The 17,705-nt window shown below is 40.6% G+C and overlaps 1 protein-coding gene across 1 annotated transcript in view; it reads right to left on the bottom strand.

Moving 5' to 3' along the window:
- Positions 1 to 2,538: 2,538 nt before the first annotated feature.
- Gask1b (golgi associated kinase 1B) overlaps positions 2,539 to 17,705 on the bottom strand; it is a gene marked incomplete at its 5' end in the record, with an annotated part of 40,508 nt that continues 25,341 nt past the window's right edge. The window contains 2 exons of the mRNA XM_010628007.3: positions 2,539 to 3,495; positions 7,103 to 7,329. Coding sequence (XP_010626309.1) covers positions 3,288 to 3,495; positions 7,103 to 7,329 — 435 coding nt within the window. The remainder of the gene's footprint in view (positions 3,496 to 7,102; positions 7,330 to 17,705) is intronic.

Below are 17,705 nucleotides of genomic sequence, written 5' to 3'. Positions count from 1 at the left end.
AGCTCAGTGGTGCTGCCACCTGCCTCACAAGCACAAGGTCCTAAATTCAATCCCCAAGTTAATCTCTGTCCCACGGCAGTGTTAAACAGTCCATTTTACAGAGAACTAAGCCCAGAATTACAATGAAAGAATCTCCAAGAATCTCCTGTGGCTACTTCCAAGCTTCAGATAATTTTTCTGATAAGTCAAATTATGTCTCATAGATTAAAGTTCTTCACTCTTGGTTATATGATTTAACTTTTAGAAAAAAAAAAGTCTATCATTTTTATTTCACTTGTGCAGTTTCTATATCTTTCTCAGGCATACACTCTAAATGTGTCTTTCATTCTGTGCTGAGATTAATATTAGAATTTTATGAGTATACAAATGAATTGACAACCAGATATTTCATTCACTAAATATAATGTAACATGTATTTAAAAATATAATAAAATGAATAAGCTGTTGCACAAGCCCAGAAATTACAAATATTTTAAGGATAAGTCTAATACATTTTATATTTTAATAATCTCCCTAGGTCACTAATAATACATTTGAATGTTATAAAGAAAACTTTATAAACATAACTGGTGAAATTCATACCAGGTAGAGAAACTGAATCAAAAAGTGAATCTTCTTTTACAGTTTGTATCCTTTAACTAATTTACACATCATCCTCATAGTACAATGCTGAACACACACCAGGAAAAGGATAACAACTGTAATGATGGCAGCAAATGCACACACACACACACACACACACACACACACACACACACACACACACACACACACACACACACACACACACACACACACACACACACACACACACACACACACACAATCTCGACTAATCCATGGTTTCCTTTCTCATGGATAAAGTAACAACCATTGTACGCTTTTGAGAAATAATACATCTACAAAACAGCATACATGTTAATTTCTAACGTTTTATTATAGGTTTTTAAGATGTTTTCATTTTCTTATGAACAGCTTAAGAAAATAAGTCACAAGAATAAGTTTCTGCATGTCCACCAGGATCAATTATTCTATCTTACATTTGCTATAATGCTATAAATAAACCACATAATATGCCTATGTGAGCCAAATCAGAGCAAAATCTGAATGTATTTGAAAATGTATAAAGTATTCTTATTGATTCAATTAGAAAAGAGGATTACCTATTACAATTAAAAGCTTGGCCTCTGCCTACCCAGTATTCAAAAATAATACACCATGAATTATTTACCGATAGCAGAATGAGTACATCGTGCAGTGGCAAATGTAACAACTACAGTGCTCCCGGGCCCTTCCTTCAGGATTAGGCCTAACTGCAGGTGAATACACTCAGCCTCACGGACGGAGCACCAGGCTGCCTAGAAGCAGTACAGCTGGAGACTGCACTACAGCTGGCTTTTCAAGGGCTTAGCCTTCCCCTCGTCAGCATCATACATTTGAGTTCAGACAGTAAACTCTAAAACGTACATCAAAACGGAAGTACGCCATCTCGGCAAAAGAAGGCATAGAGGCAACTTGCTAAAAAGTTATTGCAAGTCAGTGGCTCACTCCAAGTTGAAGCTGGGCCCAAGCCTTTGTAAATTTTTATGAGGATAACTGACAAAAGGATATTCCGACGGGGAGGTAAAAGTGGGGGCTCCAGAGAGTCAACAGCAGTATGCATTTGGGGAGCAGACGGACTCACTTGGGCACAAAGGAAGTATCAGAGGACGGCCCAAGATCCCTTCCAGTGGCCACGGGCAGCAAACATAGGTGCTCAAGGTAATAGGTGAATGCGAGACTAGAAAAGGCACAGCTGGGTGGCCACATCACCTCTCCCCTTCACCCACCTTCTCTCCCACTTAGCAATTTAACTTTATGCGTTGGTGCGAATCAGTGTCTGCACAAACGTTCTTTCAATCCCCAGCCTGCACTGCAAGGTCCACCAGCATCCTTGATCACAGCAGAGCGGAATATGGCCCCTTTGGCAATAACACAGATGGAGGAAAGAGACGCTGTGTTAGATATACTCATAATTTATATTCTTAAACTTCTGAGGGAAGAAAAAGCCAGCTTTTAAACAAGGGGTAGGATGGACTGTGGTGAGACGGAAATGACGATTTAGTTCAAATTTGGAACCTCTGTGTGAAAACCCAAGCAGCACAACGATCTTTGATTTTTTCCCCCAGGGATACAAAGGTCCAGCAAAGAACAAGATATCAAAGTCCTTCCAATAAAATTTGCAAGTTAGTGCAAGCAGTTTAGGGCAAACTATTTGAGCCTTAATATTGTCTGAATTCACTGTTTTAGTTTTGGTCATGTACTCTCGCTGAAAAGAACTGATCAGTTAAATTTTAATTTATTTGATCTCATATGGGAATACGCTGGAAAATATATTTAAACACACTCAATATGTAGATATCTTATATATGGGCAACATCAGCTAAATCAGACTCAATACAATTACATAAAACAAAACCACTATTATTAATAAAAAATACAGAAATTATAGTATATCTTGTGTAAAAGATAAAATTTTTAAAGCATCCATAAAACACATTTTGTATGTTCATTTTCAAATGATAAATTCTTACCTTAGAATTATTTTATTTCTAAATCTCCAGACAAAAATTGGATCAAAACAGAGAGAAAACAGCTAACAGATATATAAACTGTTAAACACAAATTTTTATACTGACAAGAAGGTACATTTCTAAAAAGGAGTGGGGTATACAGATCTTACTCCTCAGAGATGGATGATGATTTACAGACACTTCTGAAATTTCACTGGTGATTGTGTCATTAATCCACCATTTTTACTAGAAAGTATGGCAGGTGCTGGCAGTTTTTCAGATACTGTTTCTGAATTCCCAGTGCAGACTCATCCTGGGTGGTGTTTTCAGGATCAGCCACAGAGGAACATCATGAGCCACTCCCACTAGAGTCGCCAGATCAATCCACACGGTCTAAGATGTGGCTTACTGAGCAGTCAGCACCTCTGGCTGATACTGCTCTACTAAATGACAAACACTATTACAAGTCAGATGAGTGATTAGAACTATTCTGCACTCCAATGCTGAAATGCATCATGATATAGAGAAAGACACAAATATATTTTTCGAGCAGCATGTTTTTAAAAACCTCTATACCTGCAGACAGTACTCAGGTCCATCACGCCAACATGGTTAAAGTCATCTATTTCATGCAATCGTCTGCACTGCCTCATGCACAAGAGGATGCGAGGTTGATGTACTTGGTTTTAAAATAAAAACAAAAATGCCTAACTGCACCTCGCCCTCCAGCCTTTATCACTCGTTCATGGGTAGCACTTCGGCCCCATGTGCGGTGATATAGGTGATCAGGATCCTGGCTCTCTGCTCTATTACATCGATAAGCTTTTCAATTCCTTGTCTCCCTCCTTGACTTTCCCAATAAACCCTATCAAGGAACAGAGACTGGAGGAGTTTCTGCCGTAAGTGCTGGCTCTTCAAAACGGAAACTGCAGATTCGGGAAACCTGAAAAGACAGCACGGTGTTTCATCTTAGTAACTGGCTGGAAATACCATTCCTTCCTCAACTACACTGACCTTCATGAATCTGGCATAAATCACAGCATCAAATGATGCCTTGAGAACCTAAACATGCTTGTCATTGCCAAGGTGACACTTCTCTTAATAATAAACTAGAAGCATGTGTTTTAAGAAAACTGAAGTTTCAACCACTCAAGTTAACTAACTCAGTTAGCTGACATACTAACATTTTCTTTAAAATCATTATAATCAGGCAAAGAAAGGCATGGAAATTAGGATTCTAATAAATCAGCAAGAATAGTCCCACAGCCTTGAGCTCTGTTTTCACCTGCTGGAAACCCTTTAGTCCATGCCTAGAATGGTATCTGCATAAGTATCAAGGTAGAGTCTTTGTGAGTGTGTGTGTGTGTGTGTGTGTGTGTGTTTGTTGTTGTTGTTTTAATCAGGGATCAAACTCAGGACCTTGCTCTTGTGAGGCAGGCAGTGGAACCACTAGCTAAATCCCTGGCCCTCAAGGTAGAGTTTTAAACAAGAAAATGTTAAGAGTAAAAAGCTGACAGTTTCAGTGAAGTCCTTTCCCCAAACAGAAGTTGCACAACCGAACTTGAATTACTACATAATGCCAAATGCAACTCATAACATGATAAAGGAATCACTGAAAAATGCCCAATTAAAGAAAGAAGTGCCTTTGACTCAGTTATGGTTCTAGAATTCTGATTATTTAGGAGAATTTTATTTAAGAAGAATATTAGCATGAACCACAGTTTGGGTCTGGAGAGTTCCCTGAAGTTCTATGTGTTAAAGGCTACTGCTCTTGCTAAGTGGTGGAACCTTTAAAGGTGGGGCCTATTGGATTCAGGTCATTGAAGGTGCCCACTGGGGTGTTCTCTTCAGGGAACAGTGAGACCCAAGCACTTCCCCTGCAGTCTTTTAATTCCTCCTCATTGTCCTCCTGCCACGTTGTGCTGTGTGGCTACAGCCCCAAAGAAATAGATCCAACTGGATACAGACTGAAGCTTCCAAAGCTGAGAGCCCTAACAAACCTTTCCTCTTCCTAAGTTTATTATCTCAGGAACTTGTTACAGTAAAGGAAAGCTGACTGAGACAAATTGTTTTCAAATAAATTTCACAAAAGTCAAGTTTGAGAGAGAGGGCACTCCATAAAGGATGTCTAGAAAACCTACACCATTTCTAGTAAAGCTCCTGCCAAATACTTTCAAAGAGTACATCGTACTTTCTTCCCTTCAGTTTGAAAGCATGAGGCCAGTGGCCTAGGGCGCACATTATCTGAAGAACTTAGCAGAATTTATGGCTCAGAATTGTAAGTAAGATTTTGCTAAACCCCCACCCACGTGATCTCTCCGTTTTCACTAGAATGCTGAGGAGAGCACTGTAAAACTCAGGCACTTCATAGTTATTTCAAACAAACTCCTTTTAAACACAGCAAGAATACACTGTTGCTTGCAGAGTGTGCCACAATTTCAGGCCTTCTCAGCACTCATTTCCAAGTCCTGACGTCACAGTGGGGGCAGCAAGGGGAAAGCGCAGATGGAGGGCTCAGGGACTCTAAGCTCTGATGCTGCCCGAGATGCAGGGCCACAGAGCTGGGGCTGCCTGAGGGGTCTGAGAAGCACAGCAGCAACTCTGCTTACAAGGTGCTTTGAGCTCTCTGAGCATGCACACTCCATACCCTCACACCCACCAGTATTGTGTAGCATTTTGCTCCATAATGTATTAATAACCCATGATTCCTAAATTCTGTGGCTCTCCAACTAATTTAGCTGTGGCAGAATGTATGAGATGAAACTGGTAAAACCATTAGTCTCTTCAGTAGTTAATCCTTTCATACAAAGGAAAATGAAAATATTACTAGGTCCTGCACTACACTGGTTAATAGGAATACTCATAGCATAAATCTGGGATTAGCGAAGTCTTCACTTTTGCTTCTCAATGTGAATTACATACTCAAAGAAGATTTAATTTTAAACCTATTATGCCTTATAATGTACTTAAAGTGTACTTTGAAAGGATGAATAAGAATATTCGTATTTATATGAATGTTTGAAATGAATGGATGTTTTTTACCAGGAAACTTCAGGTCCTTATAACAGCAACACAGTCTCAGGAATGTAAATTTCTCTGTACACAAAACTTCCTCAGCTTAGACACACAAAGGAGATAATCTGTCACCCATTCTGCCTTCAGTCCGCAAAGAGACCTGAAGAACAGGTCAGCATGGTGGGGCAGGGCAGAAAACTGGTGAAATTGGGTTCACAATCCCACAGGAATAATATTGCTTCTAATGTTTGAAGTTCATAAAATCCATCCTACTTAAGTAACAGTAACTCAGCATAAGCCTTCATAAATTATTACAAGAGAAAATACTCGTGTTGGATTGGGAAGGCCTGGATTCTAAAAGTATTTATTGCATTGTATTGTAGTGTACTGTGCTGCACTGCACTGTATTGTATGTTTTTGAGGTGAGGCTAGACTCACCTAAAAACTGTGATCCTCTTGCCTCAGCTTCCCGAGTAGTTGGGAGTACAGGCATACACCACCAGACCAAGTTTAACCTCAATATTGTTGTTATACTTTCTCGTGTCACTTGGTTTCCTCAGAGATGGTTTGGTATTTCACTGTGCAGCCCTGTATTTCAAGTCTCTAGCTGCTCCAGTTCCTTAGTCCCCTCGTTCCTGAGCAAGGTAGGAAACCTGTGGAGGGCAGCTCCCCCCATTCTGCAGTGAGGTTTGAGAGTTGGCCACCATTTCCATCGCTGGCGTGAAACAGTTCGGACTTTAGAGCTGGTTCTGCCACCAAGCGTCTCAACTACCTGTATTACCAATTAAATGTGAGATCACCTGTGCTATGAGCAAATGATGTGCTTTAAATTCTGAGGCGCAGAGTTCCTCTCTTGCTCCATGCCCAGCTCCTTTGTACTCTGAATTCATTCTATTGCAGAGGTACCAAAATGTCTGAGTTCTCCCCTGAATTCTTGATCAATCCCATGTACAGCAATAACTCCTCCCTCCCTAGCCTCCGCCAGCTCTTCTTTCTAGGTGTCGGATGCTTTCCCACTTCATCTATATCTACTGGAAGGGTGGCCGTGCACCCAAACAATATCCTTCTTGACTTAAACAGCAAACCTTGATACTGTGACTACTCAACAGATTTGCTTTCATTTTTTTGACTTTCACGAATGTCACTCAAGTTTAAACAGGAAGTTAGATATTACGCCACGTCACTATCTGCATATCTGTCTCCACCATGCTCTGTCCTGTGCACTAGCAACAGAGTCTCTGCCACTCGCCTCTCCCTGCTCTGCCAGGCCCTGTGCTTTTCCAGCCTAACCTGTGTGACTTTCCGCCAAGAGGGCCAAGCAGCACAATGAATGTAAAGGAGCACGTGGGCTTCTGTGGTCAGCTCAGGCTGTCACTCGATGCTCCAGTATATTTCACTTCATTGGATCTCTACTCTCAGACACACGTTCAGAATTCCTTCCAAGGATGAAACCAATCAGAGCTAGTGTGTGAGTTTTCCCAGACTCTTACTACCTATTTTACATACATTATCCCAGAAGATGTCATACAACTTACTCTTTGATGCCTTCTAACAATTTGAAGTTTAAGTTATCTTCACTCCTGTCAAAAAAACCCTTATTGTCTATAAAAACCAAATGCCTTGGGTCATGCTTCCGCTGGATAATGTGTGCCAGACTTGCAGAATTTTGGTCATCACAGTTTGGCTTCAGTCCATTCCGTACACAGGCGTCTTCCTTTCGAGGTCTGAATCCACAGCAATTCGTGTCCAGGCGATTATAAATCTGCACGTGGAAAACAAAAGTAAAATCCAAGATGCTGAGTGAAAGCAAAACTTGAGAAAGTCAGAAGATTTCCAAAGAGTTGATGCTTTCTCAAAGGATGACTTGCCAAAATCTTTTAATTAAAGGCAACTGTCAGAATGATTCCAAGGTTCCCAGCCTTCTGACTCACCAAGGTTCTAAGCATTTCCAGCTTCTGCTGACAGCTCCACAGTCAGGCCATCCAAGCATCTCCACCCTCAACATTCAAAGTTCCCACTGACATCACACGCAGGCACATGGTCGGCAGAATCCCTGACTCCATTCAGGAAAGAAAAGATACTATCACACTTTTCCATACTCAGGAGGCTCTATCTTCTTTTCCACCTTTAGTTGGTTTGTACAAAATCTGATAAACTCTTGGCTACAAAAGTTTACTGCATTAGACATCAGTATTACAGCAGCTAGCATGAAATCTATTGCAAAAATGTGAGACCCAATCGTGCCACCTAGAAAAGGGACCTGCATAGAGGCTATAGTTAGGCACAAGTCAGCCATAAGAAGCAAGACTCTGGAGCACTTTGGAGAACATTATCAGGGACTAGGGCTGCCCCCCCACAGTAGAGGTTAAGTCCATTAACTAGAAAAGTGTGTGCAATTTCACACAGTGTGGGAAAGGATGCTTGGGTCAGGGCTGGAAGGACACGGACATTTTCATTAATATTCTTAATTAATAATGCCTACTATTCAGTATAAATAACATCATCCCCACTGCACAGGAATTGAGTGGAGTGGAACGATATAAGGGAATCTGTACAAGCTTACAGATGACTAGTTTGTGAGCAGAGATTTGATTTCAAATTGACCTAGTTCCTGAGCCAGGCTGTATTTTGCCCTGATTAATATTACTTCTCTCCTTGCCATAGATTGGATATTAAGTGTCTCCCAAAAGCCCACGTGTCAAAGGCTTAGTGCCCCATCTACAGTTTCACTGGGAGGAGATGGAATTGCCAGGAGGTGGGGCTCAGTGGGAAGACGTTAGGTAGGGAGGGCTTTCAGGAGCCTGGTGGGACGAGGGTAGGTCACTGAAGCAGAGACTGAAGGGGAAATTGCAGCCTGGTCGCTTCCTCCTTCTCTTTTTCTTCCCCTCTCTGGGAGGTGAGCAGCTTCCTCTGCCACTCAGTGTCACCGTGTGGAGCTGCCTCACTACAGGCTCAAAGCAATGAGTACAACTGATTATGAGTTAAAATCTCCAAAATGATGAGCCAAAGTAAATCCTTTCCATAATAAGATTACTATAGACAGCTGAGTTAAGTAGGAACCTCATAAGTAGTCAGACAGGGCTAGGCCCTCAAGAGAGTCGGGGCAAAGGTGAAAACACATTGCGACTGTGGCTGGAGGCACATCTGTTGGAGGCCAGCCTCAAGATAAAGATGAAATGACCAGGCCTAAGAAAAGTGGTGACCTCTGGCCTAGTGAAGTTTGCACAGACATTAGTTACCTCAGTGGGTGTCCAAGACCCTTGGACTCAACTCTTCTTGAAAAGTTTTTGTTCTTTCCACGTGCATTTGGTATGTGACCTGCTTCCCCACTGGATCAATGCTACCTAAGTGACGATACTTATAATTTTACTGGTTGATCATAGCTGTAACCTACATTGTACCCACGTGGTTGTGCTCTAAAAATCTTACTCTGAGAAGCGGGGTTCTTGGCAACCCACTTTATGGCCCTCTCCTGCCTCTCAGGAGCTGTATTTGCCCCCCAACAAATATTTTCTATTCTTAACCTCCATTGTTCCTAGAACTTATTCTTTGATTTTTACAGAATATGAACTCAGTATGTCAGATATCTAACAGGTTGTGAGTTATAACATCCCCTTTATATCAAATTTGGAGTTCCTGATATCATTTTCTGTATCAAGATGATTGTCTCAGGTATTCGTCACAGAGAAGATCACACACAGTATTCAAAGTTCAACATTACTGCTATTGCTGAGATGCATACGCACACCTTAGGAAGTGCAGAACAAGCCTCCAAAATAAAGGAAAATGTGCCCATTTTGCAGGAAAAAAAAAAAAACCTGAGTCTCACAATGGGTGAGTGAACTACCCTGGGTAGAGTACTGGTGGGCAGCAAAGTTAGGATACAGATATAGATCTGGTTTTCTCCAAAATTTTATAGGTTTACTCCAGTACACTATGCTGCATAACTGAGTCTGGATGAAGACTGCATATTTATGCTTAAAGTCCAACAGACGTCTAGATGAACACCACCACTTTTATTCTTTTGGCATTCAATTCCCATGAGTGACTCCTGTGTATTTGCAGTCCCTAGTTACTCTAGACCAGTAGCTCAAAAAGAAATGCAGCAAAGCAGTAATAAAATGATCATTCACTCAGTCATTCATTCCACAAACTTTAACTGACATCTCCTACAACTTCTCAGTGGGTTGGCCCCACAGCAAACGGTCTCTGTGGCCAGTGCTGAATCACTGTCCCTATTTCCACAGTGTAATGAATTTGACATTCAATTTTGCTTTGTTACCACAGCACACCTAAATAAAGGAGCAAAGAATCTCTTTGTTTTCTGTGCCTCTATAAACTTTCTGCCAAATAACATGCTTTGAGAGGAAAGATTGTGAGCGAAGTTAGCAGAGGGCAATTTTCTATGAAGGGTATATGAAGCTAGTGTGGCCCTAAGGCTAACCATAGTTTATCCAAAAGGTCACAGTCCCTGTCCTCAAAGCATGCTATTAATATGAAGTTCATTTGCATACAGACGACAGAGCTGATGGTCATTTTCCCACTTCTTTATGTTTGCTGAGGTAGCAAAGCAAAATTAAACAACCACCCCAGGGAACAGTAAGTTGCCACTTCTGATTAAAGTGTGTTTGTTTGACATGAGCAGAGGAACGCTTCCTTGATGAACAAGAGAGTAGCATGCAAAACTCTATAGAGTTTGCAAAGGTATCTGGAATAAAGCATGAATTAAAATCAACTGGGATCTCATCTTACTAAAAAGCTTCTGTACTTCAAAAGAAACCATTAGCAGAACTAAGAGACAATCTACAATGTGGGAAAAAATTTTTACCAGCTGTACCTCAGACAAAGGACTATTATCAAGGATATATAAAGAACTCAAAACAATCAGTCCCCCCAAATATAAAGACCCGATCCAAAAATGGGCATCCGAAATGAACAGACATTTCTCATACAAAGAAGTAAAAGCAGCAAGAAAATATATGAAAAAATGTTCCACATCACTGGTCATTCGAGAGATGCAGATGAAAACAACACTGAGATTCCACCTCACCCCACAAAGAATGGCTGCTATCAAGAAATCACACAATAACAAATGTTGGCGGGGTTGTGGGGAGAAAGGAACCCTCCTCCATTGTTGGTGGGAGTGCAGACTAGTGCAACCACTATGGAAATCAATATGGAGATACCTCAAAGAGCTTGGACTGGAGGTTCCATTTGACCCAGCCATCCCTCTGTTGGGTATCTTTCCAAGAGAACTAAAAGAATCATATCACAGAGAAGTATGTGCACCCATGTTTATAGCGGCACAGTTTGTAATAGCTAAATCTTGGAAACAACCTATTTGCCCATCCGTTGGAAACTGGATAAAGAAGTTGTGGTTTTTCTATAAAATGGAATATTACTCAGCCATAAAGAGCGAGAGAATAGATTCATTCATAGGAAAATGGATACATATTGAAGATATACTCCTAAGTGAAATAAATAAGTCCCACATGTGTAAATACCAAATAGTTTCCCTGGTGTGAATATTCTGCAACAATGCATAAGATTCTAATAAGATTACTGACATTTAGAAATGGGAGGAAAGGAGCTAAAGGTGTAGGGAAGGTGTGATACGTAGGGGAAGAACAAAAAGGGAAAAGAAAAAAATGTGAGAGAATGAAAAGATGAAAATAAAGTGTTTGTAGATGGGGAGGGGAGGAGGGGGTGAAGGGAGGGCAGAGGTAAGGGGAAAAAATGAGAATCAAGACTTGCCATGTAAAGGTACATGATCCCAACAATGAATGTAACTGTACTGTATCCCTAAATGTACCAATAAACTCAATAAAAAAAAAAAATCTATTAGAAAAATTTACTGAGTCCTTTCTTTTCAAACAATTTTATTTTATGTAGCACTTCATGGCCTTTTAATATGAGAGTATGTTAATGATATAAAAGAGGTAGCATCTGGTTGCTCATTATTTAAGGTCAGACAGAAAATGAAAAATAACTTTTCTTACAAGTGGCTTCCTACCCAATACCCCCTATTTTTCTAGATATCTGCTAGTAATCCTCAAATAATCTCTAACTCTTTTCCATCACAATAAGTTTATTTTCAATTTATTCACATCTATATATGAAGTAAAAAAACTAAATCCTTTTAATTTTGATGACAACAACACATATTTGGCATGTGTATTTAGAATCTAATTCATAAGGACAAATCTGGACCCTAAGCTCCTTCACTGTGCCTCCATAGTGGTGTGGAAAGGTCCAACACACAGCTACATTTGTAATATTTCCACAACAAAGCTGTGTTTGTCAACTTTCTGTCCCTAAAACAAGTATCTGAGATTAAAAAAACCTTAAAAAGAAGATGCTTATTTTGGCTCACAGCTGGAGAGGTTTCAGTCCATGATTAGATGGACTTGTAGCTTTGGGCCTGTGGCGGCTCATCATGGAGGAAGTATGTGGTGGAGCAACACACTATCTTCATGGCCAGGAAGTATCAAAGAGGAAAAAGAAGGAGTGGGAGTCCCAGCATTCTCTTCAGGCCACGCCCCCCAATGACATCACTTCCTCCTACTAGATCAGACCTTTTCACAGTTCCACTACCTCCCAGTATCACCCCAGACTGCAGTTAACCCCTCTGGGAAATATTACAGACCAAAACTATAGCAAAACCTATAAATATTAAATATATCACTGTTAAACAGTAAACTCTTTAGTGTTTATGACCTTTCAGTATTTCTATAAATAGTATATTTTTCTGTTTTGAACTATATGAAAACATTAAAAGTTTTAAGTGGAAAAGAATGATGTACATTTTACTACCTTAACAACATTAGACTGTTTCCCACAGTGTATTTTTGAAGTGCTTTGTCTGGTCTAATTTTGAATCATTCAACAGTCTGTGATGATTTTGATGTTTCCCTGACAGACTGGCATGCCCCTCGAGTTTCACAGATGCTGTTACAGAAAATGGGCACCTGTGTTCAGCTTAATTTCTTGTCTAGAAAATGTTGCCACTCATTTTACTCAGATCTATGTGTGTCCTCGGCCTACCATCAGATCTACAGTGTGTGTGTGTGTGTGTGCACTTGTGTGTACACAAGTGTGCAAGTGTGCACACCCACAGAAGAAGCATCACACTGTAACGCCCTCAATAATCTATTTTCTTTACCCTCCAGCTACAGTAAATCATATCTTTGTGATCCTTCCTTTGTGTAAAAAGAGCTTATGTACCCTTTAGATTATGCTAATTCCTTCAGAATTTTATCATCTTCCTTCTGAATTCTCATTAAATAGACCAAAAATAATTTGACTACAGAACCATAATCCACTCCCTTAAATTCAGTGACATCTTGCTTGGCAGCTGATTTAGTTATTACACATTGAACATGTTTCTGCTTGCATTTAAGACAGCTTTCCTATTTTTTAAAAGCCTATTAAAGTCTATTCTCATAGCTATAAATCCATAATGTGACTTTAATGTATTGAGTGCACACATTAAATTCTTTCCTTATTGCATGATTAAGCACTGTAGTCCACATCTATGTGTCTGTGTTCCTGGGTAATTACCCTACTGCAAAGTCTGTGTGGAGATAAATGCTGTCATCTAAACAACTGAGAATGTTATTCACCACTGCTGCTACCTGTTCAAATTTGTGACTTTTCAGTCTTTAAAACAAGACACATTCTTTTACAAAACTGCTCTTCTGCATCTGAAGAGGACGTTATTTTCCATGAAGTCACACTTTCCACTTTTAGGAAAATATATCTTTTCAATGTTTACCTAACTAAAATTATATGCAGAAAATCCAGGTGTGCTAGCCAAATTTTGGGGTTTTTTTTTTTTTAGTTTGTCTTGTTTTATTTTTGGTCGTGAGATATTTTCATATATTTTTCCTTTTAAAGTTTTTTTTTTATTCCATTTTCCTGGCAGGGCTAGTGTTGCCCGTGCGGAAAAAAAAATCTCAAGTGACTCCTGACGCTCACAGTGTCTGAAGGAGGGCGCCTCAGCCCCGTGAACTCGGCCGTTGAAGAACCATGAGAAATCTGCAGAAGCCCAACCACTTCGCTGTCTCCTGAGTGCCAGGGTTCCTTCCTTTGCATTTTCTTTTTCCTCAAAACAATGAGATTAAATAACGAATTCTGGCAACGAAGGCAATGAACAGGCACTGAACATGCTGTCAGCATTTACAGTAACTACATCAGTCCCCCACACATTGAGTGTTCAGCATTCCCCAGGGCCTGCACACGGGTTATTTCATTTACTCTCAGGCAGCCGTAAGAGATAGGTGTGACCACAGTCCCACGAGCACTGCGGAAGCTGAGGAACAAAGAGGCTTCTGAGCTCCTCTCAGCACGTGCCAGATGCTAACGAACTTAAGGCCCATGCTCTCATCCATCCTTGCTGTGTGGTTCAGCTGTGTCTCCCAGGCAACACTGGAAATAAAAGCAACTACACTTACCCTGCACTCAGTATTGATTATAAGGTTTCCAGCAGAAATACAAAGCACTTTGTAGGGGAGTTCAGGGAAAGACTCGGGAAGGAGAGGGTCTTCCGATTGGCCTTTAAGAGCCAGGTTGTGTTAGCTGGGAAACATGCAAAGGCACAAGACCGGAAACCCAGAGCCCTCCGCCGAGAACTGGAGAGTGTATCAGACCAGCACTTCTCCAGGTGGACCTACTGCTCCGTTTTGAACAATTCATAAGAATAACAAATATTCGTGAAATTAAATTTTCATCTTCTTTTGTTTTGTTTTTGTACGGGGGAATCGAACTTGGGTCCTTGTACTTGCAAGGCAAGCGGCGGAACCACTGAGCTAAATCCCCGGCCCTCGTAAAATTAAATTTTTTAAAAATACAAAATACCAGAGAAATATTTTGTTCAGTTCTGCAGACAAAGTCGCTGCAGCAAAATGGCAGCCCCGTCCTAAATTCCTATTTGCAGCGTCCTCTCCTTTCGGCGGGCAGAGCAGCTGCGTGTGGCTGAGGTGTGAGGTTCATAGGGAGCCCTAGCGGGCAGGGAGGAAGGGGAAGGGACCGGGAAGGCAGGCGGAGCCGGGTGAACGCGCCTACCGTTCTACATAAATCTGCAGATGGCCGCGTCTGCGAGTTTCCTCCTTTCTCCTGAAGAAATCGGGCAAAAGGCAAGGAACGGGCCTGAGACGAACACAAACAGCAGGAAATGGACCCAGAAGCCCCAGAGTACAATGAGGACGGGGAGTTCGCTTCCCCACATTCAGTTCCGTGGGTTCAGTCACTTGAGGCTGGATGGCCGTCCGCCTCCTCGGGGACCCAGCCACTCTAGCACATGTGCGTCCGCTCGGGGCGTCCACGTTGGTTAAATCGGTTTCTTGAAATTCTCACTATCTCTTTTCAGATTGTTTATTTTTGTCACTTTTAAAGCTGCACCATCAGGGAAAAAAACACACTTTTAAGACAAACTTTAAATATTCGATTAAAACGGGGAGCAGAATTTAATGATTCCCCATAAAGCTAGCAGGCACTCAATACATGACCTCTGCCGGAGATGGGCAGTCATTCTGTATTGAGTATTTAGAAAGCGCCTCCAAAGAACTGTCTTGTACTGAGAAGAGTCAAATGAATAAAACAGCAGCATATCGACACAGCACAGATTTTCTTTAAAGTGTTCAAAATGAAAGAAAGTAAGATAAAGGTGGGGGGAATGAGGTAAACAATGAAACTGGCTGCACTGGTCCTCTGTTTTCCGTTAGCTGCTTCCAGCTTCACTAACCATGGATCTCGAATTCCCGTATCTTGTAAGAGTCTGCGATAACCCTAGAGGAACATAACATGCAGGTGTGCCAGAAGAGTTTTCAGGAAGAGTCCTCTGAATCCAAGCTGCCTCAATGGACATCTCATTTGGCTTTAAAAACTGCATGCAGAAGAAAGTCCTATTTTTTAGGCAAGGCAAGCAACTAAAAGGAGAAGGTGAAAAAGTAAAAAGAGTCAACAAAAGGCCAATGACATGTCAATAATAAGTCAGTACATATCAGTTATAACCAGCAATGTCAATGGCCTCAACTCACCAATCAAGAGAAACAGACTGGCAAAATGGAATAAGAAGCAAAATCCAACAACATGTTGTATACAAGAAACATGCCTAGTGCAAAAACAAGCCCATAGACTGAAAGTGAAAAGATAGAAAACAAATTCTCCATGTGACAGGAGCCCAGAAAAAAGCAGGGTAGCAATCTTATTTGCAGACAAAGCAAATTTCAAACCAAAACTGATTCTAGTATTATTGATGTAGGACGGTACTGTGTCATACCTCTGTGAACGTAAAATATCTTGTACCTGCTTTATGATACATAGTAGGGACCGTGCTTTATTAGAGCTACATTTAATGATATTACTCTAGAATGTTCTCTTTCCAGATGATGATTAAGATGCTAATAAAAAAAATGGTGCCAGGTACCACAACAGCAACAGAACTTTGGTTTTCTGGATATTATTCTTTTCTTCATTTTTTTTTTTAATGCTTATATAATTTGAATTTTTTGAAACTTTAATGGTGCTGTCAACTTTGGAAAAAGTTATCCCAATTTACTGTGCTCAGTTGGCATTGTACAGAAAGGGACAGCCATATTGGTCTAAAAATGTTAATTTTTTTTTTATTTTTTTCCATTTGCACAGGGGTAATGCACTGTATTAAATATGTAAGATCATATCTATGTAGGTTTGACATAATTTGAATTTTTTGAAACTTTAATGGTGCTGTCAACTTTGGAAAAAGTTATCCCAATTTACTGTGCTCAGTTGGCATTGTACAGAAAGGGACAGCCATATTGGTCTAAAAATGTTAATTTTTTTTTTATTTTTTTCCATTTGCACAGGGGTAATGCACTGTATTAAATATGTAAGATCATATCTATGTAGGTTTGACTACAGAAACTAATAAAGTATTCTCTAAATAATAAAAACAAAACAATAAGAGTACAAGAGCAAGGAGCAATTTAAATATGTTAAGCGACCATTTTCATCTTCAGAATTAAGGATTATTTTAATCTTACATCATTGCCTTTTCTCTTTTACTTTCCTTTTTAGTTTTATTTTAGGATTCCCTATTTTTAATGTTCATACAGAGATTTGTTTAACTGAAATACTGAATAGTTTCTCTGGTGTGAAAAACTATAATGGTACACAGGATCCTAATCCGATAATTAATAATGTGAAACAGGAAGTAAAGGGCTAAAGGTGTAGGGAAAGTGGGAAGGGTGGGGGAAAGGTAATAAGGGAAAGGAAAAAATATGAGAAATTGAAAAAATGGAAATAAAGTGTTTGTAAATGGGGAGGGGAAGAGGGGGTGAAGGGAGGGCAGGGACAGGGGAAAAAATGAGAACCAAGACCTGTCATGTAAAGGTACAGGATCCCAATAATGAATGTAACTGTACTGTATACCTAGATTGTACAATAAACTCAATAAAAAGAAAAAAAGAAAGTCCTATTTTTAATAATTCTCTGTTACTTCAAGACAACAAAAATAATGAAGATGACTATCAGCAGCAGCACCACCTCAGGCACAGAGAAATATGCAAACTACACTGGCTCTTTATCAGTCATTCATTCAGAGGGGACAGTCCTTGCACTGGGCTTGTCCTCTGCAAACCAGTGTGCAGTCACAATATTACAATGAAACTGGAGTCAGACGAGCAGGCAGAGGCCATCAAACCACGGAGAAGAGCAGCCCCCATGGCACTGGCTCATGAAGACACAGCTGCTTCGCAGAGCAAAAGCCCACGCTGTTCACCCGCCTGCAGCTGCACCGCTGGGAACTCAGCTCATTAGAACAACGGGTTTCATCTTTGTTCCATGCTGCCATGGCAACAGGTGCCCGTTACATTACTGCACATATAAATGTGGCCAGCACTGCAGTTGATGGACAGCAAGAAAGGTTAAAAACAGCCGCCTACACACACTTCTAACAGTGGGCACAGGCTCCCTGCGCCTCTTCCTCTACGAGCAGGGGTCTTGCTCTTCTCTAGAATTCCACATTGCCAAGCGAGCGACTGTCAACACACACAGATTTGAGGGAGATCCGTAGCTGCTACGTTACGGAAGCACCATGAAAGACACAGTACTCTTTCTCTGTGCAGAAGCAAAAGCATTTTTAATGCGGTGATATTTGGA

Source organism: Fukomys damarensis, unplaced genomic scaffold (assembly GCF_012274545.1).
Source record: "Fukomys damarensis isolate Sample0158 unplaced genomic scaffold, DMR_v1.0_HiC HiC_scaffold_38, whole genome shotgun sequence".
Taxonomy (NCBI): Eukaryota; Metazoa; Chordata; class Mammalia; order Rodentia; family Bathyergidae; genus Fukomys; species Fukomys damarensis.
This window is presented reverse-complemented; position numbering and strand designations above follow the sequence as displayed.